This window comes from Delphinus delphis, chromosome 17, assembly GCF_949987515.2.
Source record: "Delphinus delphis chromosome 17, mDelDel1.2, whole genome shotgun sequence".
Lineage (NCBI taxonomy): Eukaryota > Metazoa > Chordata > Mammalia > Artiodactyla > Delphinidae > Delphinus > Delphinus delphis.
The window spans coordinates 52,555,488-52,581,056 of record NC_082699.1 but is presented as its reverse complement, the minus strand read 5'-3'; the positions used below and the strand labels follow the sequence as shown (position 1 = coordinate 52,581,056).

The 25,569-nt window shown below is 34.6% G+C and overlaps 1 protein-coding gene across 1 annotated transcript in view; it reads right to left on the bottom strand.

Moving 5' to 3' along the window:
• PKHD1L1 (PKHD1 like 1) overlaps nucleotides 1–25,569 on the bottom strand; it is a 154,527-nt gene that overhangs the window by 118,944 nt on the left and 10,014 nt on the right. The window contains exons 3-14 of the mRNA XM_060035239.1: nucleotides 24,369–24,513; nucleotides 23,137–23,245; nucleotides 18,837–18,894; nucleotides 17,498–17,591; nucleotides 14,379–14,432; nucleotides 13,776–13,849; nucleotides 12,820–12,862; nucleotides 8,870–8,940; nucleotides 7,591–7,701; nucleotides 5,570–5,659; nucleotides 3,433–3,701; nucleotides 2,034–2,125 (exon numbers count right to left, since the gene is read on the bottom strand). Coding sequence (XP_059891222.1) covers nucleotides 2,034–2,125; nucleotides 3,433–3,701; nucleotides 5,570–5,659; nucleotides 7,591–7,701; nucleotides 8,870–8,940; nucleotides 12,820–12,862; nucleotides 13,776–13,849; nucleotides 14,379–14,432; nucleotides 17,498–17,591; nucleotides 18,837–18,894; nucleotides 23,137–23,245; nucleotides 24,369–24,513 — 1,210 coding nt within the window. The remainder of the gene's footprint in view (nucleotides 1–2,033; nucleotides 2,126–3,432; nucleotides 3,702–5,569; nucleotides 5,660–7,590; nucleotides 7,702–8,869; nucleotides 8,941–12,819; nucleotides 12,863–13,775; nucleotides 13,850–14,378; nucleotides 14,433–17,497; nucleotides 17,592–18,836; nucleotides 18,895–23,136; nucleotides 23,246–24,368; nucleotides 24,514–25,569) is intronic.

Here is a 25,569-nt window from a genome sequence, read left to right as displayed (position 1 = left end):
GGGCTCTGGGTCATTTCCCCCATAGAACTGATACTGGAGGATTACATCAGGCTTTTGGCTGCCCTGAGAACCTGTTTGCCAGCTCCGTCAAATCAAGGTGGGCAATACTAATTAGGGAGCAGGATTCGGAGAAGAACCATTAAATTCTGTATCCTTACTGGCAGCTTAAAAATATTTTAAGGCACCTTCTATGTGCTAGACACTAAACTGAGCACTTCACAGACATTATTATATTTAATATTCACAAAATCCTATAAAACGTATATTATTATTCTGTTTGATCATATGAATAACAGAGACTAAAAGAACTTAAAGATTGAAAAATTATTTAAAAGTTAGTTACTGAGGTAGGATTCAAAGTAGAAAGGGGGTGACCAAAGCGATATGCACTTAGAGATAAGGCTATATTATTTGAGTAAAATGAACCGGCAAGACAAGCTACCTTTGGAAAGGTCCCAGGGACCACTGTGCAATAAACCATCCTGCGTGGCCTCAATTTCAGAATACACAACCATCATTATAAGTGCCAGTGTAAATTTCAAGCTAGTTTGCAGACGCACAGATACCGGGGGCAAGATGTATTACAAGTCACCTTCATGCAAGCTCTGCGCTCTTGCCAAGCAGGTAAATTGAACTCATTTTCCAAGGTCAAGGCAAAGCCTGAAGGTGTATTGACACTTAATAGCAATAGGTATTAACGAGATACTCCATTTACTCTGAATTGGCCCAGGGAACTTGGTTAAAAAAGAAAATGCTTAAGTTTAGAAAGAAGTGATAGAAGGAGGAGGAGAAAAAGAATGGAAAGCTTATTATTCCTAAGACTTTAGTGAGAACACTTAGTGTGATTTCTCTCAGGTACCATTGATCCCAACCCTCTCTGTCCAGCTCCATCACATCTTCATGGTGCTGCCTATGAGCATAATCTAATAGATATCTGGAAAGGTGACATGGTAAATGGAAAAAAAAAAAAAAAACTCCTCCCATCAAGAAGTGAAGTGCATTTCTTCACCCACTGAATCTAAGTTTGGCCATTTGCTTTGGCCAATTGGATATTAGCAAATACGATACAAGCAGAATTTAAAAAGTACCTGTGCATTAGGAATTGCCCTCTTAACTGCTGGGACACTGTGACAAGCCTGGGCTAGCCTCCTTGAAGATGAGAGACCATGTGAAGTGAGACATCCCAGATATCTCAGTTCCCATCAGGACAGCTGAGGCTCCTGATATGTGAATGAGGCCATCCTGGACCATTAATCACCAACTAAATAGTCAGGATCAGAAGAACTACCTAGCTAATCACAAAACTGGGTTGCTTTAAGCTACTAAATTTGGGGGAATGGTTTCTTACGCAGCAAAACCTAACAGATACAAATGGTAAATGGAAGAAAATTTCAATGAAACTTTTGATGTTCTCCATGTAACTTAGCTATTTTGCATATAACATCTTTTACCTCCCTGTTTTCTAGGAATCCTGAATTGACTTTTCGAATGGGATTATTAGCTATTTGAATAATATCCTCATTTTCTCCCTGGAATTGACCTTTCAGCACTAAATAAATACTCCTTAAGGGCAGGGAATATATTTTAATATCCTTTGTATTAAATTTCTAGTACCTGGTCCAGGGTCTGGAATAAATCAAGAGAATATTAAATATATATTAATTATGGTACAAATCCATGTGGTTTTTGTGATTTTTCTCTAGCAATACAGAAAATAGGAGAAGAGAAATTAGATGGCTGGATTGACTGAAAGGTCCTAATAAGAAACTAAAGCAGGATTAAGTAAATTTCACAAAATTGTAATTTCTGCAACAGGAATAATTTAGATTTCAAATTTTCCTGGTTAGCTGAATGCCAGTATGCTTGAAAATATAGAAACAAAACTTAGCAAATTATAGAGAATGACCAATTATAAATTAAACCAATAAACTAGTATCACTTCTACCAATAAAACAAATTGAAAATATTTTTATATATAAAATTATAGTTTTTAAATATTACACAATAATTTAAAGAAAAGAAAAAAACCTTACTCTTTTCCTTTTTGAAGATGAATGTCATCTGATCTTTGTGTTGGGCTGGAAAAATAACTGTTGGCATTGGAAGAATGATAGGCAATCCTCACCTTATCCCAAAAAGACAGAGAGAGACAGAGAGAGAGAGAGAGGGAGAAAAGAACTTATTAATAAGCCTGTTCAGCATTTATTTATCATTTATTTTTTCTGTCAGTCTTAGAACTTTTATGAACAGAAAAATGTGAAAATATTTCACATTTTTCTTCTAATATCTGTTTTTCATGATGAAATGGATTTTAAAAAATTATCAAAGCTCACGTCACCCCTTCCACCCTTAACTAACATCAACTCCACTATTCCATGAACACACACAGAATATAGCTTTTCCACAATTAGAACTGCAAATAGGAAATTTAAAGATCCACACAGGGAGGAGGTTGTTATTGTTAAATAAAATATTCTTTTGTTCTGCTGAGAACTTTGAGGGACTTAACCCAAATGAGATCATTAAAAGGAGGTCTGAAAGATGCCAAAGATTACTAATTGGGTCTGCACACTAGAAAGAGAAGACTTTGGGCTTCCCATTAGAAATGACTATACTGTCTTTAAAGGAAACATGCTGAAAAGCTATGGTAAAATTGGAATTCATGTGTTATAGGCAGGAATTTAAACTTGTTCATCCAGTTTGGGAGACAACCTTGCCATATATATAGTGATTCATAAAATGTTCTTATGATTTGATTCATTAGTTTCACATTTGTGAAACTGTCCTAAAGAAATAACATAAAATACAGAATAATTTAATGAACACAAATGTTCAATTGAGTATGATTTGTGGTCATAAAAAATCAGAAGTAAGTTAAAAACTTATCAGTATGGGGAAAGGTAGTAAAGTCATGCAATAGCATATACTATTCAGTCATCAAAAATGGTGTTATATAAATTATTTAATAATATGTGAAAATACTAATACATGACAAAAATGACTATAAAATTGGATGTATGATCCTATTTATGTAAGAAACAAAATACAGACAAAAGGAGATAATAGACTTTAATCTCATGACCAAGTAATAGTGAAACAGATCTAGCAGGATAGTGAAATACTTGTACTCTTCTCCAAATTTCCTATGTGTGACCATAATTCTTTCATAATAAAAATAATCTTCAATTTTAAAGGAAACATATGTGTTTTCTTTTTTGGTTAGAGAAAACTTAGGTATGGTAAAGCATTTTCTTTTAGACAATGGGTTTTCTAACAACTTTATGGTTCATACCACATGTGTTAAAATAGCCAAGAACCCACCACATAAATTCGTTAATATATTCACTGGTTTTGGTGTAGAATAAATGGGATATGTATAAAGGTTATCATATTGTTTCTATAATATCGAGCAGTGTTCTGTGGCTTCCCTACCTTATCTTCAGGAAGTCCAGTCTGGCTGAAATAGATAGCATAACGGTCATCACCTTTGATGTAGAATCTATAAACATCAGAATCTGGAGCCACCAAAAATCCACTGAAGCGTGCAACAAATGTATCTTGTCCCATAGGCCAAAGATAGGAAGCTGAATCTACCCAACTGGTACCCATGTACCCTGGAGTTTTTTCATCGTATTCGAGTATCTCTTCAAGATGTACTGGACGGCTACTATTCCATACCTCAAGCTTTAGGCCTCTCCCACCTGAACATAACAAAATAAAAGAAGGCTTTCATCAGAATTTTCATGCAGTATCTCAATGTCTTTTACTTGGGTGGTGATTATAGGTATTCTATTTCTATTCACATTTTTACAGCATGTGTGTAAACAAAACAATTATGCATATCTCTACGTGTATCTGTACCCAGAGGACAGACTGCTGTTACGACAGTCTGCAATTTATTGTTTCACATATCTGTCCCTCAGATTCTACACATGTAAAATGAGAGTAATACTATGATTGACAAGGCTACTATGGGGATTAGATATCATACATATGTAAAATACCTGGTACTTAGTGAATGCTTTACATAAGATAGTAATAATATAATAATTATGATTTTTGATATGACTGATGTTGCTTTGTATAGTCAAGACTCAAAACTTCAAGATTCAGACCATTTGATTACAAAATCTTCACCTTGATTATTCTCTCTAATAAAAGTTACTCAATTAATGGCTCAAAGAACAGACACTATTGGCCTTAACGTTTCTGTCAGTATTTGTTTTTCTTCTTTTTAACATTACTTTGGCTCTAGGGTTTCTCCTCCTTCTTGGACAGAATCAGAGAGAGAACATTCTCATTAAAGTGAACTTACACGTGCCAGTGTAGTTCTTTCCTAATCATAATGAGCCGTCTCACTTTTTATTTTTCTTCCTTAAAATACAACAACAGTCAGGCTCAGGCCTTGGTTCAGCAGCCTTAGGCTTGTCTGGAGTGCCTGAATCTGGAAAATAATGGCTACTACTCTTCCCCTGAGTCTGCTGAGAGAAAAGCTTGAGCACTTCAACCTTTCATAGCAGCAGCATGCTCTGGTATATACAACTTTCTTTAAAGTAATCAATTATAAATATCAAAATTCTCCTCTTAAACCGGTCAATTTTTAAATATTGTTCAAAACAAGGACATTTAAGAGGTTAATAAAATGAATTTACTTGGCTTCAAATACCAATCAATGACACAATTATAAACTGATTTCACTGAGTGCACAGGATGAGATACAGAATCCATGCACACACATGCACAGCATCACGGTGGTCTAGTTGCAGATATCAAGGCCATCAGGTGCACTTTCACTGGTCACAGGTGAAAATCTGAAAAGAATTTTGTGTTCCGTTTCTCTCATCCCTGTGATCATGCCTAAATCATTCTAGACAAATAAGGATTTAACCTCTGACGTTTATTTTTTAACCAGGAATAAAGCATTTTAAAATTTTCCATGTAGCCTGTACCAAAATTTAGTAATAATCATTTGATCTGAAATAAAGGCATCCTTATACTCTATCAATAGAGTTTTCACAGGGTATCTGAGTAATTTAGGCCAGGTTTACCTACACTGGTGCAGCCTTGATGCAGCTATATTAATAGAAAAATTTCCTAATCCAGAAAGTATAAAGAAAAAAACTAGAAAGAAATTTATTATAATTCTCACTACAAATTCTAAAAAATTCAAATAATATTTTTTGTTACTATGTTACGGGCTCAATGTTTGGGTCCCCTCAAAACTCAAGATGTTGAAACCTAATGCCCAATGTGATGGTATTAGGAGGTAGGACCTAATGAATAGGATAAGTGCCCTTATGAAAGAGACCCCACAGAGGTCTCTTCTCCCTAGCCCTGAGAAGGCCTCATCTGTGAGAAAGCAGGTCCTCACCAGATCCCCAATCTGCCAGTGCTCTGACCTTTGACTCCTATCCTCCAGAAATGTGAGAAATCAATGTTGTTTATAAGCTACCCAGTCTATGGTATTCTGTTATAACAGCCTAAACGGACTAAGACACTAAAGATATCTGTCAATAATATTCCTCTTACGCAAATATAGAAATGGTCCTTCTCTCTTTTGTTGACTTACCTGGATATACAGTTTTAAGAATATCAGGTTTAGGGGGTGTCTTGCAACATATGCTGTTTTCTGTGACATTCAAAATATCACAGGCTTGACCTACAGAGAAGCAAGGGCAGAATTGTTACTACAGAGCTTCAGAATGAAAATCACATCAGCCTATCTTGGAGTGCTTTTTCAATTAAAGCTAAGTTACAAAAGCAAGAGGCAAAGTTGAAGGGTCTTAATTTCCTTTACATATTCTCCATGAAAGCTTTAGCATTCATCAATTGTCATACTTCCACAGGCTACATTTTGCTGGCAAAATCTCACAAGTCTGAGTTAGAATATTTCATAATTTCAGAGAAACAAAATACGAAATTTGATAAAATGATGTCACTGTGAAATATTTTATCTGGGTCCAAAGCAAAGCCTTATGTTTTGTTCCTTGGAGAAAGTTTCTGAATAAATCAATGATGTTCAGAATTTACAAAAGTAGATGATCCCGGTCCTCTTAGGTTAATGGTGGTTTTGTCCAACTTTTTCAAATGAAAACAAAAGGAATAATAACTTGTAAGTGGTATTTCCACAGACAGATGGAAACCAAAACAGACAAGATTCTAAATAACAGTTGTTACACATAAGCACAATTAGACTTCAGTAAGAGTGTACGTTTTAGACCCCCATGTATTCCTCACAGTGCCTCATGTAAGGTCAGCCCTCATTAACTATTTACTGAAATGGAAATAACCCATGCACAGTGAAGCAAGGGAAATGGAGGAAAGTATCTTTGCCACATTTTGTTTGGTGGCCTGGAAAATGGATACTTCAACACAACCTTTCACTATTTTGAATGCTTTGTGAATGCAAGATCATTGAACTAGAAAACAGTACATTTTAACAGTATATTATACTAACTTAACCCATTTTGTTTGGAGCAAAGATACAAAAACTGATCATTATTTTCAAGAAATTATTGAGGATTCAAAATCTCAAATCTGGCTGTAACATTAATGGCAATGAAATATAAAAAAATTTAACATGTTATCTTTGCATATCAGCTGTATCATAATATCAGATCGTAAACATATTATATATATTAAAAATATTTTATGTCCCTGCTTCTAATATTTAAAATATAGTATCTGATCAGAATAACATATTATATGAAAGTTTAAAATCTTTTGGCCTATGCAGGTGGCCAGCAAGGATTCATGGGGATAGGAAAGACATTATATGAATGTTACACGAGGTTGCTTTCTATGAATTTCTTTTCTTGAAATCACATCTTGGCTGGCTCATTAGCAGATTCCTTAAAAGCAGAAAGTACCTCAGCAGCGGGCTCTATCAGAAAAATTACATGCCAGGTGCATGGGCAGACATCCTGTCCCCTGCACGTCAAGGTAGGTAAGGTCATTATAACTGAGTGGGAAGACCCCCACTGTTACATTCATCCCCAACTTCCTATTTGAGCTGCCTAGCACCCTACCTCTGAACAGATCTGAACCAGACATATAAAAGTGATGCACAACCAGAGAATCAAGCCTGATGTGCAGCTATGAACATATAACACATTAATTGATGCTCTTTCTAAGGCCAATATCATCTATAATTACTGATGTCCAGATAAGGCACCGTATATGACAAGGGGATGAGGAGAGTATCCCTAAATACCACTTTAAATTTCCCATAATTACCTAATCCTTTAAGAAATAATAACAGTTCAAAAAGGTAATTTAAGAGTCTATTAAATAGAGGGTATGTGTGTCGCTAAGTGTGGTGAGGAATTTTTTGATGGCAGCCATGATGCTGCCATGCAGTGCCCTTCGGTGCTGACCTCAAAGCCCAAATCTTGGTCATATAAAGGCTGCAAGGTGTGGTCCTCACTGGAGAATTGCAGTGGGAAAAGCATCAAGCCCCAGAACCAAATGCCCATCTGAAAATACACAGCTTTTAAATTAAGCATTAATTAAGAAAAGACTGTTATTCTTCTTAGATGTTATTAAAGAAAAGGAAGGATTGGTTCTTTTATTAAAAATCATGAAAATTACCTCCAACAAAAACTCGGACTGGGAAATCTGTCTCATCAAAGAACCGTCCACTTATTGTTAGCATGGTGCCGCCTTGAATGCTTCCTTGTGAAGGTGAAACCTTAGTGACCTCTGGGAGGGGGAGGGGAAGGACAAGAAATACAATGTCATGAATATTACCCATAAACACGAATGTTTGATTTTTACCAATTTTCCAAATTACCTAGCCATAGTACATAACACAGTGAAGGTACTGGATTACCAAATGAAAGTATCAGGTGTTTCATTATTTTGTCTCTGATGCAATCCTGCAAAGAGGACTATAAACATGGCTTTCACAGAGACCTACATCTTCTGGGGACCAGGCGTTAGTGGTAACTAGTACTAAAGAGACACTGGTAACGGAAGGATCCAGAGAACAAGGAAAACCTGGGCTGAGCATAGATGTTTGGTTCCAAAAGAAAACAGGAAGGCAAAGAGAACAGCCTCTTCTCTATGCTCTTGAAGAATGAATCTTCCTTATATTTATGGGCCAACATCTTATATTTTTTTCATATACTAATATATTAACTATGATTGGAATTCTTGTGGCTTTATATATAAAAGTCTTAGGTATATTGGTAAAATAGCCCAGTGCATAACATATGGTAGATTCTTATTAAAATTTATCCTTATTAGTTCAATCTATCAAAGTTCTATGTATTTTTACATAGGAGTTTCACATTAAATAAGTTTCTAGAAAAAGCCAGGATAGATCATATTTGATTGATTCCAAGACATACATTTTTTTCACATTTGAACATCTTTGAAATCTGAATCATCCCAGACCTGGAAGGAAGTACAATTCTTCCAGAAGGGTTTGTGTTTGCTTCTGACACTCGCCTAGGGGCACTACCAACCTTAGACCTCATTAAATTAAAATAAATTATGATCTGCTTGAGGATTCTTTTGGACCACACTGACAGCATAAATCTCAGAGAGTGCTGGTTTGTGGTTTCAATTGAGAGCAGAAATTTTTTTTTTCCTCCCTTGATCAACAGCCCAAGTTGAGATGCACAAGTTTCCCTGCTGTCTCTTTTAGTGTGATAAGTGTATTTCTCAATCAACCTTATACCAGAAATGTAGTTTTCGGGATCATAGCTTAATGTCAGGGCTTCCTATTTCACTCCTCATCTTAGGTGTGTTTCCTTTCTTAGAATTACGTAACATAATATAGTACACTTTACAGTCACTGTTGTATTTGATTTGATGAAATATCTCTTCTCCCGCCCCCCACCCCACACACAGAAAGGTCACATACCTGCATACGTTTGAAACATTGAAATTTTATTGAGAGAAGAAACAAAATATGCCATTTTTTGTGGTAAACTCCTGTTTAAAAAAAGTAAAAATTCTTCCTTTAAAAATGACCTTTATTTTAGGAAACTGTTTCTTTTTTTTTTTTTTTTTTTACTTTAGTGATAGAAATCATATAGTTTACAAAAGAGCAGGAAAGAACTTTTCAGGAGGATAAAACTGTTCTACATCCTGATTTAGTTATTGATTACACAAATACATGAAGATATATTTGTCAGAACTCACTGAACTGCACACTTAAAATATGTACATTTTATTATATGCAAATTATACTTCAATAAAGTAAGAATTTATATTAACATAAAAAATAAACAGACAGGAGGACTGCCCTTCATAAAAGCTGGGCTCTACTGATGACCACCCCAGAGTGCTCTATGATCTTATAACCCATTTACTGTCAGAATAACTAACATTATTGAACACTTATCAGGTATGCTAAGATTTTTAAGCTTTTAAGCTAAGATTTTTTAAGCTTTTAATTTATTACGCTATTAAATTTTCAATTTCATATTCCATGAAGTAGGTAAAACTCAGAGAATTTTTATCTTAGTCAAGATCAGAAAGACAGTAAGTAGCAGAAATAGAATTTGAGCTCAGGCAGTTTGAGTCCAGAGCCCTGGGTACTACACAGTTCTCCTCTCTTGCCACTAACTTACATGAGAATACAAATGGATGACGGCAAGTTCACAACAGTCCACCAGAGTTAAGTCACCCTTAATAAACACAGAACCTATTCATATTTTTGACAGATACATACTTGCACTTCCATAGTCTAGAGGATTAGGAAAGGAAGGAATCTGATCCTAAAATTAAATGCTGTTCTCTTAATTACCTCAGTTAAATTCATAATTAGAAAAGTTAAGAAATTCTAATATTAAGACCTAAACCCATTCACCCTAATTATAACACAATGAACTGGAATCTAAAAGGATAATGCAAATCTTGTGGTGGAGACCAAGAGTTAACTCCCTATAAGTCTAACACAGGCATTATAATTTGCATTTGCAAAGCTAAAGAGTCCCTGAAAATATTTTATGCTAAATTAGTTATTTAAGAAGTTCATACTAGATTTTATATTTTTATGTTATAAGCTTTTCAGCTGATTTCTCAAAGATCTGAAATGATGCCAGTTCCGACAATGTTGTCTGGGGTCAGATCCTGCATCTGAAAAATTAACTCTGCTTTTTAAGTTGGTGGGAAAATTGCCTCCTGAAATAAAATTTGAATGTAATTTATTTGGTATGACACTGAGGTGATTTTCACTAATTCATTGATAATGACTAGGCATTTCTCAATTAAGCGAGCCTCATCTAAACCTTATCAGTTTGAAACAGCTGTTGTTTGAACTTGGGGTAATAGAAGAGAGAAGGTTAGTTATTAAAAGAAATACAGAATGCATACAATATTGTAAATCAACTAAACTTCAAAAAAAAAAGAAATACAGAATGGGTGCCACAATACTGTCTAATTGGTTCATCTGATATTCAGGAATACTCCTGAAATTTGTAAAATATGGATTTTATAACTTATAAAATGACAATGTTTTTAAATGCCATGTAATCTTAAAACTAGGCTCTTAAGTAGTAAATGTCATATTTTTAACAGTTATCTTAAATTCATAAGATTGTTTTATATAGAAACACAATTTCTTAAATTCTGAGACACTAATACAAAAGGAAATCCATTGACTTAAAAAGGAAAAAAATGATTATAAGTCAAGATCACAGAATTAACAATTTTATGCAATATTTTTGCCTGTATATGTGCAAATTTTCTGACTTTTTAAAATTGAAAATTGGGGGCATGTTAATGCCACATATTGACTTATGTATACTTATTAATCACATTCAAGCTTGATCACTCAAATGTTCTATTTTGGGGTAATTATTTCTCTGAGAGACATATGATGGATTTGGCAATTAGTACCTTTCATACAGACTCAGGACTAAGAAGTCACACATTGAGAGCATAAAAGAACCATATATAGTTCATGAAATAATTTAAAACTGAGTAATTGTTGCTTCTGACATATTTTTCTAGTATTTTCAATAAAATCCTATTGTCTAATCTTATCAAATTATATGTAAGTAAGCCATGTCCTTGCAGCAAATCACAGTTAAGTCATGGGACTGTGTCATTTGCCCCCTGTAAATCATAAAGGTAAATCTTAGCACCGTTTACATATCATCCACTCTGGCTTATCTTGAATTATAATATTCTTCACGGTTTTAGAGCAGTATATATTATTCTATAATGAAGTGTCCAGTGGGAATTCTCTGGCGGTCCAGTGGTTAGGACTTGGTGCTTTCACTGCCAGGGCCTGTGGTCAATCCCTGGTCGTGGAATTAAGATCCTGCAAGCTGCGTGGCACAGCCCAAAAAACTGTTAAAAATTTTTTTAAAAAGAAAATACAGTCCCTGTGCTTTGGGGACCCACAATTTAAAAAAAACAGTGTCCAGCCCAGGTTTATAGCTTGGTAATAAACATATTGCCTCTAGGTGTCTAGAACTAGCTCATGCCTAAATACAGTGATAATGGATTTGGTTTCACCGACTCAGCTGCATTTCCATACATGCAGGGACCAAATCTCACCCTTCTCTTGCAGTCTGTAAACAATGAACAGGAATAACATCTACTCTGATTACAATATTGCCACTCTTTCCAAATTTCTAAGCACTGAGTCTCTCTTCAGAGACAAAAAAGAAATCAATAGCCCTATTTTATCATTGGTCTACTACTGACATATTAGGACTGGATGGCTAAATCTTGTGACTTACTTGGATTTCTATCAACCAGCTCATTTTCCCAGTGGAAGATGCTATGACATTTTGGGAAGAACAATTCATTTAGGTTTGGCACATCATGGTCCTGCCCATAAAAGGCCATTAGCATGCTATAGTTAGTGGGACTGCCAACAAATGCCACCCCCCCACATTTGCAAATACTCCAGGAGTGGGGTGATCCCACCATGTTAGAGAATCCTGAGTCAGGATGTTAAATACTGATGAGATGTGGTTCTGTGACTGAAACCCTCCATCAGTCATGGCACAGCACTGGAATAAAAGGCTTAGGCCCTGGAGTCAGACTGCATGGGTTCACATTCTAGCTCTGCTTCCTACCAGCTGAATATCCTTGGGCAAATTATTTAATGTTCCTAAGCCTCATTTTCCCAGTGTGCAATATGGGGTGGATGATAACATTCAATTTATAGGTTCTTTGGGAGTATTAAACTAGATAATATATGTAAAGTGCCTAACACCATGCCTGCTACTAAATGTTCATTATTATTATCTATAATATGACATTTGCAACATGTGTTGAGACTTGCATATTCTGATATTTCTGTAAGCGTGTGATGGTCTTTCTGACTGAAATTAGGATAACTGGAAATAAGTTCTAGTTTTACTAAAAATCATAAATATAAGTTATTAACATTGGTGTTAAAATGAACAATTAAAAGCTATAACTACCATCTTTCAAAACTCTATTTGTCCTGACACTTTAAGAGAAAACCATTATCAGGTAATATTAACCATGAGGTTTTATTTATTCTTACATTAGTTCAAATCAAAATTTAATTACTTAGCTATCAAAACAATTTTAATTAAATAAGAAGGATGACAAAACATAAAATAACACTTTATAATATCACAATCAAAGATTTTTTTAGTTATTGTTTTAGGTAATGCTAGATTTCCCAACAATTGGAAGGCCATGTCTGAGGCACAAATTATGAGTGAACAGGAGTTACAGATCCCTTAAATGTTAATTTGGGGGAAGAAAGTGATTAATTTTTTAATCTAGGGATCTATATAGCACAAAGTAAATGTACACTTTTATTTTATTTACCCAGCTGAATTAATTATGAAAATTATTATTTACAAAATGACCTACCTTCCATAATCACTATCCAAGATGAAGCTGACATTGTGATGACCTGGAATTAATTAATATATGCAATCAATTAAATTCTCAATCACAGGAGAACAATAACTCTGTATTATAAAGCTGATTTAAAACAAAGAAAAGAAATATAAAATTAACACTGTAATTATGCAACCATCTACTAATCCTCAAAGAAATGAAAACTGAAATATCTTAAAGTACCTAGTACTTTAAGATATACAAAATAATATATCTCAAGGTTATAACCAGGAAAACCTGACAAAATATAATAATGAATGAAGGAGAAGAAAAGAATATATATGTAACCATATTGCCCTCAATTTTCTTTCATTCATTTAACAGCTATTTAATTGAGTCAGACACTCAGCTATGGGTTGAGAGATGCAGGGTGAGCACACAGTTTGCTCTTCTCAAAGAGCACACTGCCAAGTGGAGGATACAGTCAGTCAAAAGCAATGACACAGAGAACTAAAAACTGTGATAAAGCTATCAATCAGAAGGAGAACGAACTTTGAGAATGTAACGCTGGGGATCAGGGTTTTTTGAAGACATGACATTTTATCTGAAACTCTCGGGATGGGAAGTTTGCAAAGGTCCTGAGACAGACGGAATAAAGCTCATTCAATAACTGAAAGGTTTATGAGTCTGAAGTACATAGAGCAAGGAGAAAAAAACAGAGTAAAAGTAAAGCTACAGGTAGATTAGTAATGGCATCATCTGGATGACAGAAGAAAAGAAAAAAGAAACTTGAAGAAGCTTACTTCAATGTCAACCTTAGAAAAAGGTAATTCATACATGCTTACATGACACTGAAAAGAAGCCAAGGTAAAGAGGAAATGCTAATTTAAAAAAAAAGGGATGAGGCCACAGGAGAGGTCTAAGAGAATACAAAACAAGGAAATAGGCATTTCTGAGAACAATGAAGAATGACGACTGACACTTACCAATGTAAGTTCCAGTCGTCTTACAAATCATAGAACCCATGTCTCCATTTGGGTGATCTAGTTTTAGACCATACCTAATAAAATATATATGTTAATTTCAAAGTTTATATTGACACTAAAGTTTTAAAATATTGTGTTTCCCTTAAAAACATCTTATGAATTTCAGAATATATATCAGGATAGAAACTGTTGCTACAACAAAAATTTTTGTAAAATGAAAATACTTCCCAGTCTTGGTTGAAGTTATTTGAATAAAACTTCATTTGAAAATTAAATATTTTGTAATTAATTTGGTTATCCCCATTGATATTCCTTTCAAAGAATTTAAAACATTACCAAGTGAAACAATTATTTGATAAAGGTATTTCTCAAAACATCTTTCTCAAAATAATCTAAAAGCAGTTCATATCATACTATATGGGAGATAGTAGATATCAGGTTACATCTAACTATATAAACAATTGATAATTTACTATAAAAATATTACAATCTATACTGTTATAAAGCATTCAGCTATGCAATATTGCTAGAAATTACTATTTAAATCTAGTATGTTTGTATCTACTATTTATTTTTCTAAAGAAAATTATTTGAATTACTTACAAATTATCAGATTGTGGTATGAGAAGTTCACAGGGCATTCCTCCAATATAAACTCTGTATAAATATTTTATTGGAAATGATCAAATTGTGTTTAATACATTATTTCAAAATGCTCTCCTCCCACCAAGTTTACTGCTACCTTATATTTTTTTCCCAATCACTTATTATTATCCATCATTCATTCACTCAACAAACACCTATTGACCACTTATTATGCTACAGTTTTTGCTCTAGGTACTGGAACACATCAGTGGACAGAACAAAGATCCCTGCCCTTATAAGACTGACATTCTAACTTGGGGAGAATGACAATAAACATGATAATAATAACATATTTGGTGTGTTAGAAAGTGATAAATACTATGGGAATAGAAAATGTAGATAATGGGGACTCTTCCACCTGAAGTTCAATTAATTCAAATACAAAATATAATTTTCTAGTTAAGTTTCATACTATAAGAATTAAACAAGGCCCACAGCAGAGGTCCCACAAAGTAACTGGATGAAAAGGATGTCTAACAGCATCAGTGTCAATGAAATGTGAACAAGAAGCTGCAAAGGATTAGAAGCTGAGAGGAAAATCTGCCTTCACGTTTCCCCAGCTGACTAGGTCAACCCATTGCTTTAAGGCTGATAGAACCCAAGGAGATCGGAGGCTTGCAGGTAACTGACTGCTATCACATTCTTTGCACCATCAGAACAAACCCCCAGCTTCTGGGACAGCAAATCCCATACTCAAAATAAGGCCAGATACAAACCTCAACTATAAAAAATAGGGACTTCTATTTGCAGAGAACTTTGAACATTTAATATACACACAAATTCTTTCATTTGATCATTACATTAGGTTGTAAAGAAGTAAACTGAATTACTGTAACCATTTTAGAGATTTATGAATTCATATTCTCTTTCTAACTTCTTGCCTCACTGCAACTAAATTATACATTTAGCAGCAAACATTTACAGGCACTTACCACATTTAGTCCTTGCAACTACCTTATGGGTTAGTAACTATTACCCTTCCATTTCACAGACGAAGAGACTGAGGCAGGGAGGTTAAGTAGTTTGCCCAAGCCTGCAGCCAGTAAGGGACAGAGCAGGAATTCAAACCCAGACAGTCCTACTCCAATGTGTGCTCTTAACCGCACCCCGTAATTCCCAAAGTGGTCTGGGTTTGCCTTTCTATGGTAATACTAACCTATTTGGCCTTAAATACATATATTTAACTTTTTTTCTCATCTGATCTCTTAGACCAAAAGTGCCTTAGTAGGCACTAGGTCCTTCAGTCATTTGTATGTCCTCTATCATTTGCACCCGGTCTGAATTTGGAGATTTGGCCAAATTGACAAGACTTGTGAGAAGCAAAAGCAGCTTGAGCACTTGGGTCTCCTGACGTCCTGCCCAGGACTCGGCCCATTGTTTCCTAGTAACAGAATTCAGGCACAGTGAAATGCCTTGAGGGCCCCAGTGTCACAATGAATGTGGTAGAAATGAGATAAATGCAGCTCTAAAACCTTTGTCCCTCCTATTAATAGGTGTGTGAATTTTTTTCTATTTATATATAGTATCTCAGGGTTACCAGAGTATAGGGGCTGGGTAGCCTGTCCTCTGAGGTCTCTTCTGACTGTGATGCTGTGATTTCATGAAATAATTTTTATCCATTCCTTTGTATTAAACAGAAGTAAATTTCAACTACAGTGGAGAAAGAAAAGGAATCACTTTGAAAGTTAAACTTTCTATTTTCTGCCATCATTAGGGAAAGGATGACTTAGAGAACCCAAATTAAGAATTGGAATATAAGACATTCATAACACTAGGGTGTGTGGGGAAGGGATGGACTGGGAGTTTGGGGTTAGTAGATGCAAACTACTACATATAGAATGGATGACCAACAAGGTCCTACTGTGTAACAGGGAACTATGTTCAATGTCCTGGGATAAACCATAATGAAAAGAATATAAAAAAAGAATGTATATATATGTATAACTGAGTCACTTTGCTGTATAGCAGAAATTAACACATTATAAATCAACTATACTTCAATTTTTAAAAAAGACATTCATAACACTCAACTATATGGAAATACACAAAATCTTTAGTTATACTAAACTGTCCATATGAAAAGTTAAATATTTGTTTCTCTATTTTAGTAGTTCTTTTATTATAAGATCAACATGAATATTTCTAGACTATTATAGATTCATACAAATGTGATTCAACTGAGAGTTCTACTCCACAGAATGCCAGATAAATTATCTTTATTTCATTTAGTAAAACCTTTCAAGTTGCATGTTTTACAAAATTATATATGCATATGTATGTGTATGTGTGCTGTCTGAGTTATTATTTATCCATTTATTCATTTTACATATGTATTCAGTAAGCATGAAGCATCTTGAAAGCTATGATACTGATTCTGTAGGAAGTGAACAGGACTTTCAGTCTTTCAAGGCAGGACTGAGATAACCCCACCTATGCTAGAGGAAGATAACTCTAGTGACAGTGCTAGTTTCCTACCCAAAAGGTGGAAACTGGTATTTTTTGATGTTAGGTAACCAGCCAATGTTACCATCTGGTCCACAGTTAGTATATGGAGGAACCAGGATTCACATCCTAGCCTGTTAATAAACTATTGACAGTTTTAAGTTTCAGCACTGTCCCATACATGACATGCAGTAGAAAAAGTGCCAAATTGCCTGTTAGGAGACTTGTGTTCTCCTCCTGACCTTGACTAAGTGATGGACTTCCAGGCTTCCGAGGTTTTTGTTTAATATGTACAAAATGAGGCAGTTAGATTAAGTAACAAAATTCTCCAGTGATGAAGTTCTGTGACTTTAGCTTAATTACTATTGGACTTGCTTCCACGTACCTTCTATAAATAAAATCCATGATAGAAAAATAAGCAATTATGTCATACTAAAAGAGAAAGGTATACTGGCCATTGCTTCTTTGTCAATGAATCATGGCAACAGTCTATTTTTCTTCCTCTAATATGGCTGAAAACCACTCGTTAATCCCATCACATTGTAGTGGTTTTTAATATCATTGGACCCATTATTCATGGGATAGCATATCTCATTTATGAATTATAAGAATACGTTTCCACATCGAAAACTTACCTTAAAATCCTAACATTTTTCCCATTTGAGCTTAGTGCTATATTACTTCCATAGACATCAGTGAAGATTCTGCCTTGGATTGTTATTAGTGTACCTAAAAACAAAACAAAGAAAAAGCTCTGCGTAAGATTATCTATCCATATACCCATACACTTAATATGAAAACTTTAGAGGTTTTCCCAATAAAACAAGTATCCAGACCCTTACATCTTGTGTTCACTACTATTGTTTAGCATTGTTCTGAAAGTTCTAATACAATAAACCATGAACAAATAATTATAGTATTAAAGAGATATCTATAAGTATTTATAGCTTAAAGAGGTGTTTCGTGGAAGATAGGATGAATTATTCAATAAATATTGCTTGGGTCATGGGTGATTTATTTGAAAAAAATGTAAATAAGATCCCTACCTTATGCCAAAAAGTGAAATAAATTCTAGGTGAAATAAAAATTAAATATAAACAATAAAACCATACAAACTCTTGAAAAATAAGTGAAAATTTATATAATATTTGTATAATCAGGATGGTGGGATCTTCTACAGCATAAAAATAAAGGGAGAAATAACAAAGGTTAAGATCTACAGATTAGATAATAAAAATTAAGTGTCGGAATGACAGAAACATCACTAATAAATTTTAAAAGCAAATAATAAATTCAAAACATATTTCCCATCTATATGACGTACATATGGTTAATATTCTTAAAATGTAAAGAATTCTTGCAACTTAATATGAAAAAAAATGACTAGCCTTAAAAAGAGAGATGAACCAATAATTTATAAAAAGAAGAGATACAAATGGTTAATAAATACAAAATTAATTACATAAGTCAAAGAACTGGAAATATTAAAAAAAAACCCAACTATATTCTTCACATAAATTCTTTTTTTAAAAGAAAAAGAAAAGGAGAAAAGGCCTCCTGCCTTCCAGCACCCAGTGTCCACTGGGCTTGGAGCGGGTGGAGCCAGGGCCAGCGCCCTAGAAGAAGGTATAGGAGTAAAATTTTTCACATAAATTCTTGAAATAAAATGAGTACCTAGAATTGTTAAGGTTATAGAAAAAGGCATTTTCATATATTCCTGTTGGAATTATAAACTGGTATAACTATAGCTATTATAATAAACACTGGAAGCAAACTAATGCTCAATAGAGAGAAAGTCTAATACATTATAATAGATTCAGATGCAGCTATTAAAAAGCATTAAAAAATTTTTTTAGTTGTTTTATAATCAGAAAATGCTATTTATAAATTTTTAGGTATCATAATAAGTTTATGTACTAAAAATTAATTAACTATTATAAACAAAAAAGATATTTCAGCTGTCATATAACAGACCTGGAGTTCCAGATAAAGGTGTGATGCTCCTTATTGTTGGGGTTCTGAAACTTTTTGCCTGTAAAATAATATTGTTGATAAGCAGTCATCTCTATTTTGGTCCTAGTTTTATGAAATATCTCGGCTTCTTACATTATTTATATTTGAACAATATCCATAATATGACTGTCAAAATATTCCTTTTATATATGAGAAATAAAGTTCAGAATATTACTCCGATTATTCAAAATCTTTTCCTTACCCCCTAAAAATTCTCTTTCATTTCAAAGTGTTTCTACTTGGAATTTTAAAATTCAATCATCCTTTTGTTATCAGTGTAAGTCAAACCACAGTAATAAGGCTCTCTGGTAAAGACTTTTAAGAATTTGGTGGAATAAAATTAAAGAAAGCCTACTTTGGGTTAAGATTATAAAGAAAAAATAACAAAGCATTTTTCAAAAACATAGAAGCAAAACTTGGAAAGCGTTCATCAGAGTAAGCTTTAGTAACTAAGCTAACGATAATTTTCTAGAGTTATACAAAATATACTTAGAACACCACCTGACACATTGGCTATTATTATTCAAGTAAACATATGCCAACTTCTTTTTAAAAGACAAAATGAGAAATAATTACCACAAAAGGGAAATTTGAAAAACAAAATTAATTCTGAACAGGCAAAAAGCAGAGCTGATAGACAAAGTTTCCTCAATAACTGGGATACATCTAGTTATTGTGTAACTGGGATACATCATACATCTACATGTATGATCTACATACATGTAGATCAACATCTACACCTAAAAACAAATAATGTAGGAGAAAAACAAGCTAGAAATAGATCAAGAACAGTCCATCTGCACAAACACAAGGGTACCTCAGAAAAACAGAAGAGGACAGAAACACGGGCTGTATTTTTAAGGAATAACTGAAGTTTTTTGGAGGAGGAAGGTTGCTGGTGGCGAAAAAGATGGCCTCTACGTGAATACAAAAATTATATAAGCAAAATAACCTAACACAAATTAGACTCTCACTAAATGTCAGCTGTCCCCCCGCTCATTCTCATTCAGGAATAACCTAAAAGAAAGATGCCCAGATACTTAAAGTAAAAGGACAGATTTCTTTCAGACTTCCAAGAAGAGATAAATTTTTGAAATTTGAGGCTAAGAATGACTTCAGACTCATTCTTTCACACTTCAGAAATGGTTAATGGAGAATCTATGTAAAAGTAATAAGTAATATAATACCTAGTCAAATGGACTTTGGGCAAAATATCATTTTTAGAGGTAGTAAGGGAAAAGCTATAGGAACTACCAAGTTGTGTGTAAATCAATCTCTCTAAGCCACAGTGCACTCATATAAATTACATCTGTGGCAAAAAATAATTGAAGAGTGCATATTAAACAACATATTAGTTACTATTATTATTTGAGGAGCTAGATTAGAAACAGATTTTCAATTTAATATATCATCTACAAAGAAAAGAATCAATGAAGATGGCAGAGCAAGTTATTTTATAGAAAATAGAAAATGAGGGAGAAGGTTCTGAAAATTAAGAATAATTAGCCTGAATAATAACAGCAGTCAAGGATAATGATAAAAAGTATTAAAGATAAAATCAGAAAATAGTATGAGAATTAGATGCTACAAGTATGCAATTTTGTAAAGGGTTTTAAACAACCCAATAAAAGTGTGCAAAAGTTATTGGTCCTGATAAGAACAAAAAGTAAGGGTAAGCACTTAGAGACGTTTAAAACAACTGGACATTGCTGTGACATTTTTATTGTATTTTACATAATATTGAGCCACAACAGACTGGAAATTTTTAAAACGATGATCCTTCACCATGGGTTGTTTAAGACACAGGACCAAGAAACAATGGAGATATGATTTCAAAATCCCAAACTAGAGTTCTATACCCAACTAAACTGTCAACCAAATGTGAGGTAGCATGGAAGTTTTAGTATTGGAAGGATTTTACTTTAACCTATTAGTAGAAAGAGTTTATTTTCTAAGTACACTTTGCTCAACTAACATGAGGAAGTAGTAAATCAAGAAAAAGGAAGACATAAGATTTAGGGAGCAAGTAGTGACATGAGGGAGAGAGGCAGGAAGTCCCCAGAAAGCTGGTGAAGGGAGACCCCATGATGATTGACTGCTGTGCAGCACATCTAGAGAACAGGCTGTCCAGACTGGAGGAGCACAGAAGAATTCAGGAGTGATGTCTTTTAGGCAAAGATGATTTGATAAATTACCTAATGATTTAAATACATTGAAAAAATGTCATATTTCTGGGACAGAGTTTGATACACAGAAAACTAGGCAAATATCTACACACACATAAAAACCCAGTTATTAACTCCAAGCAAAACAAAATACTGTATGAGAGAGAAACGTAGTCACAGTACAGTACTTGTTTCAGCTATGAATATTACTTATACAGACATAATCATGTTATGAATATTGATCTAACCAAAACTGGGGCAAATCTAATTGAGAGAAGGAGTGGTAGGATATCTGTGTGTGTTGGAGGTGGGAAGGGGTAGCAGTTTCATCTCAAACATGGCTATACTTTTCCTCTCCCTGTATCCTCACCTGCAATGTCTTTGCAGCTCTTCCCATCAAGAGATGGAGGCTTGAATACGGACTGGCCTTGGAACTTGTTTCAGCCATTAGAATGTGGTTCAAGGAGCGTGACATTTCTGAGCCTAGGGCTAAAGGCTCCCTGCATACTTCTGCTCTCCTGAGGGATCCCTGCCTCCATCATATGAATAACTCTGGGCTACTTTTGGAGGGTACAGACACTATATAGAACAAAGCCTAATCAGCTCAGCTGTTCCAGCTGAGGCCTCCCGAATGTGAAAGCACCTAGCCGAGAGCAGCAAAGCCTCCTACCTAATGCGCAGCTGACCACAGCCACACGAGCAAGTCCAACAGAGATCAGTCTAGCTCTGCCCAGAACAGAAGAACCACACAGCTGATCCATGGCTACATAAGCAATATAAATTATTGCTGCTTGAAGCTAAGCTTGCGAGTTGTGTTACACAGTACAAGTTAATAGATGTAAGAATATAGGTGCTAAATTCTCATCTTCCATTGTAAGAATTATCAATAAATAGATAATATTGATAGTTAAACTTTAACTATTCAGGAATAGCTATAAATATATTTCTAATTAAGAAGCCTATTATTATAAATATCACAATAAATCATATAAAACATTATTTGTACATACATTAGAAATAATATGTTTCTTCTTTAGAACAGGGGAAAGGAATAATAACGTGCATGGTCTTGAATGTTGCATGTGAACAGTGTAATGAAGAAGGACAGAGAGACCAACAGGCTACAGCGATAATGGGTGAGAAATGACAAGGCCAGAATCAAAACCAAGGCCATGTCAGGAAAGAAGATAAGGGGACGACGAACTTTAGAGCTAATTTGCAGGGTAGGATCATCATGGTTTGGGGCTGAAGATGAAGGAAAGGGAGAAACCAAGGATGTAACAGGTTTCTAGCTTGAGATGTGTGAGAAATACCAGACAAAAAGTAGGGTTAAGGAGGAATACGAGAAGTCCAGTTTGAGATTTGTTGAATTTAGGTTGCTTTGGAGCCATTTTGGCATTTTATTCTAGGAAACAAAAGATGGCTCCACATTTAAGGAGAGAGAAGGGAGCCAGAGATATTTGGGATTCATATTTGGCAATATATTTGGGAACTGTAGACGCTTCTTGAGGACAGAAGTCATAACTAATTTCCTCAGCATTTCATCTTACATTGGAACGTTACAGCACTTGGTAATTGACAACTTAAAGCATAAATACAATTTTTTAAAATATATGCGATGGTCCTTAGAAGAAAATTTATTATAGTGAACACCTATATTTAGGGTAACTAAATTTTGAATGGCTCTGTGCTGCATGCAGTCACATCTTATCTCATTGCATTAGAAAGTACAAAGAAAGGGAAAAGAGTTATGTCTCTATTTAAAATGAAGGTGAGTCTGAAGAAAACAGAAAAAGGAAAATCAAACCAAGAGCAGAAATGGAGAAAGAGAAAAAATAGTATGAACAAGAAAACAGTTTGGAAGTATACAAGTTTAATTCATTAATAAAATTAACTTAAAAAGGTAAACACGAAATGATAAAAGAGCTTCCATTACTATAGAAGATAATTAACGGTGAAATTAAACTTAGCTACATGCTAGTAAATTATTTAATGTGGAAATAGATAACAATCTGTAAAATTAAAAAATAAAAACCCAGTTCCACAAGAAAGAAAGCGTACGATCAATTATACGTTAGATAGGAGATGCCACGTACATTGAAGCTGCAGGCCCAGCTGTTGATGTGACCTTTGCAGATATTATTTTCTGCAATAGGAACCCCATCCACACTTACTCTAATAGTGTAGGAATCTTCTGGCATTGCTCTGGAAAGCAAATGAAGAACACATAAGGAATGCAAAACTCTGTTATTTAATGTATAGCATTAATGTACATGTCTTTTTTGAACAAAAGTATCTGAAATTCTAATTGCTGTACAATTAAATTCAATTTTATATTATGGAAAGATGATCTCCATCCTGAACTCTGTACTGCAAATTCTAACATCATAGACCTCAGGCTAATGCTTATTCTGACTAGTGCATTGGTGTTTACTGAAAAGGAAAACAAGTGTAATAATAATCATTTAAAATAGTAACATATCGTCTCGGTACAATTATTTTATGCTTTACTTTTTAAAAAGTTTTAATAATGTTTCTCCCTAAGTAAGCCGAAAAACACCCTAATGTAGATGGAATCCTCTGAAATATGGGCTACCTGTCTCAGTATTGAAAGTTGCCATTTACAATGATTAATTTTTTTCTCCTAAGTTGCTAATAACAAACATCAATTTGAGCTGATAGTAAAGAACTTGAAATATCAATCTACAAAATGATCATCTTTAATCTTAATGACTATGTCAAGATTCTGAACAAAATTAATCAAACTGGACAGGAAGGCATAATTTTGCTATTTTGAAGAGCATCATCACAATTTAATAGTGGCCATTTATCTTCTAAAAAAGATCAATAATGATAGTAGCTCTAATAACCTGGGAAAGGATATAGTATTTTTTTTTTTTTTGCGGTACGCGGGCCTCTCACTGCTGTGGCCTCTCCCGTTGCGGAGCAGAGGCTCCGGACGCACAGGCTCAGCAGCCATGGCTCACGGGCCCAGCCGCTCCGCGGCATGTGGGATCTTCCCCAACCGGGGCACGAACCCGTGTCCCCTGCATCGGCAGGCGGACTCTCAACCACTGCGCCACCAGGGAAGCCCTAGAATATATTTTGATCATGCCAATATATGGAAAGAGTATTATAACTGAATATAATAAAGGTATAAAATAGTCTAAACATCATGAAATCAAAAATAATGGTTGAAAAAAATAGCTGATAATCAGAAAAACATTATTGTAATAGCCAGAGTGATAAAACTATTATAATATTAATATGCATAACTGTGGTTCTGATATGATGAAAATCATTTTATTAAAGATACTTTAAAACATACCTAGTATAGCATGTAATTTGAGTTGAATGACTTGAATCTTTTTCTACATCACAAGAAATTGATCGGAAAGAAGAAACTAATTGCACACTGTTTCCCAACTCAGCATTATCAACTCCATAGTTAAACTGGTTTGCTTGAGCAAAACCTGGAAGAATGAAAGCACTCAATTATTATTAATGGAACTCTGTTTTCAAAGATCCAACACTTATTTTGTATTGAATCATTGAATAAATAATAAGACATAGTACTGATGTCAGCAATTAATCTATTTCATATTCACCTCTATGATTGTAATCCTCTTTGGAAACATGAAAATTAGCCTTTAATTAATTTATTCATAAAAGCAATGCTTGAAAACCTATTATTTGTCAGGTTGTTAAGTGCATTGTAATCAAATGGCTTATTTCCCAGTAATAGGGTGGGGAGGGGTGGAGAAACAGACAATATACAAATATATACCACCAGATGCTATGTCTAGTGGAGATAACTACTATGAAAACAGCAGGCTAAAGGGCATAGAAAGAGGAGACAAAGGGAACACGATTTTATAAGACATGGGGTCCTTACCTTGAGTACCTATAAAGCAAAGTGTGAGGTAAGGACTTGCAAGTAGATAGTTTATTTGGGTGGTGATCACTTAGGGACAAGAAAGAAGAAAACCTGAAGAAGAAAATCTGGACACCACTGAAAACAGCTGGGGTTCAATCTTGCTGGAAAAGACTTTTAAGGAAAATATAGACTGCCTCTCAGAAGCAAAGAATCAATGGGAAGAAGCATTTATTCATCAAATCCTGTCCCATTAGCTGACAGCTCCCTGTGGGGGAAATGGCTTTTCCTGCACTTTCAGGCTGCACATAGGTATATGCCATCTGGGTTCCAACGTCCCAAGTCACTGCATCAAAGAAGCCCTGGGACAAAGACATGCTGTGGGACCTGGAGGCTAGAGCTGGAAGCACAGATGGGGTCAAAGCACATGGGGAACTTTTTGCCACTTCTGTGGCTAGAATAAGAGGTGGGAACCAGGATGTGAGGCTGAGTAAGAAAGGTATCTGACACAGTTGATTCCTTGTACCATACAGATATGCTCAGGCGCTACTTTTAAGTACAAGCCATTGTCAGGTCTACAAGGCAGTGGCCACCTAAGAGCTCTGCTAAAGATGTAATACAAGAGGGTTAGTGGGACATGCAACAGGCCACAGTA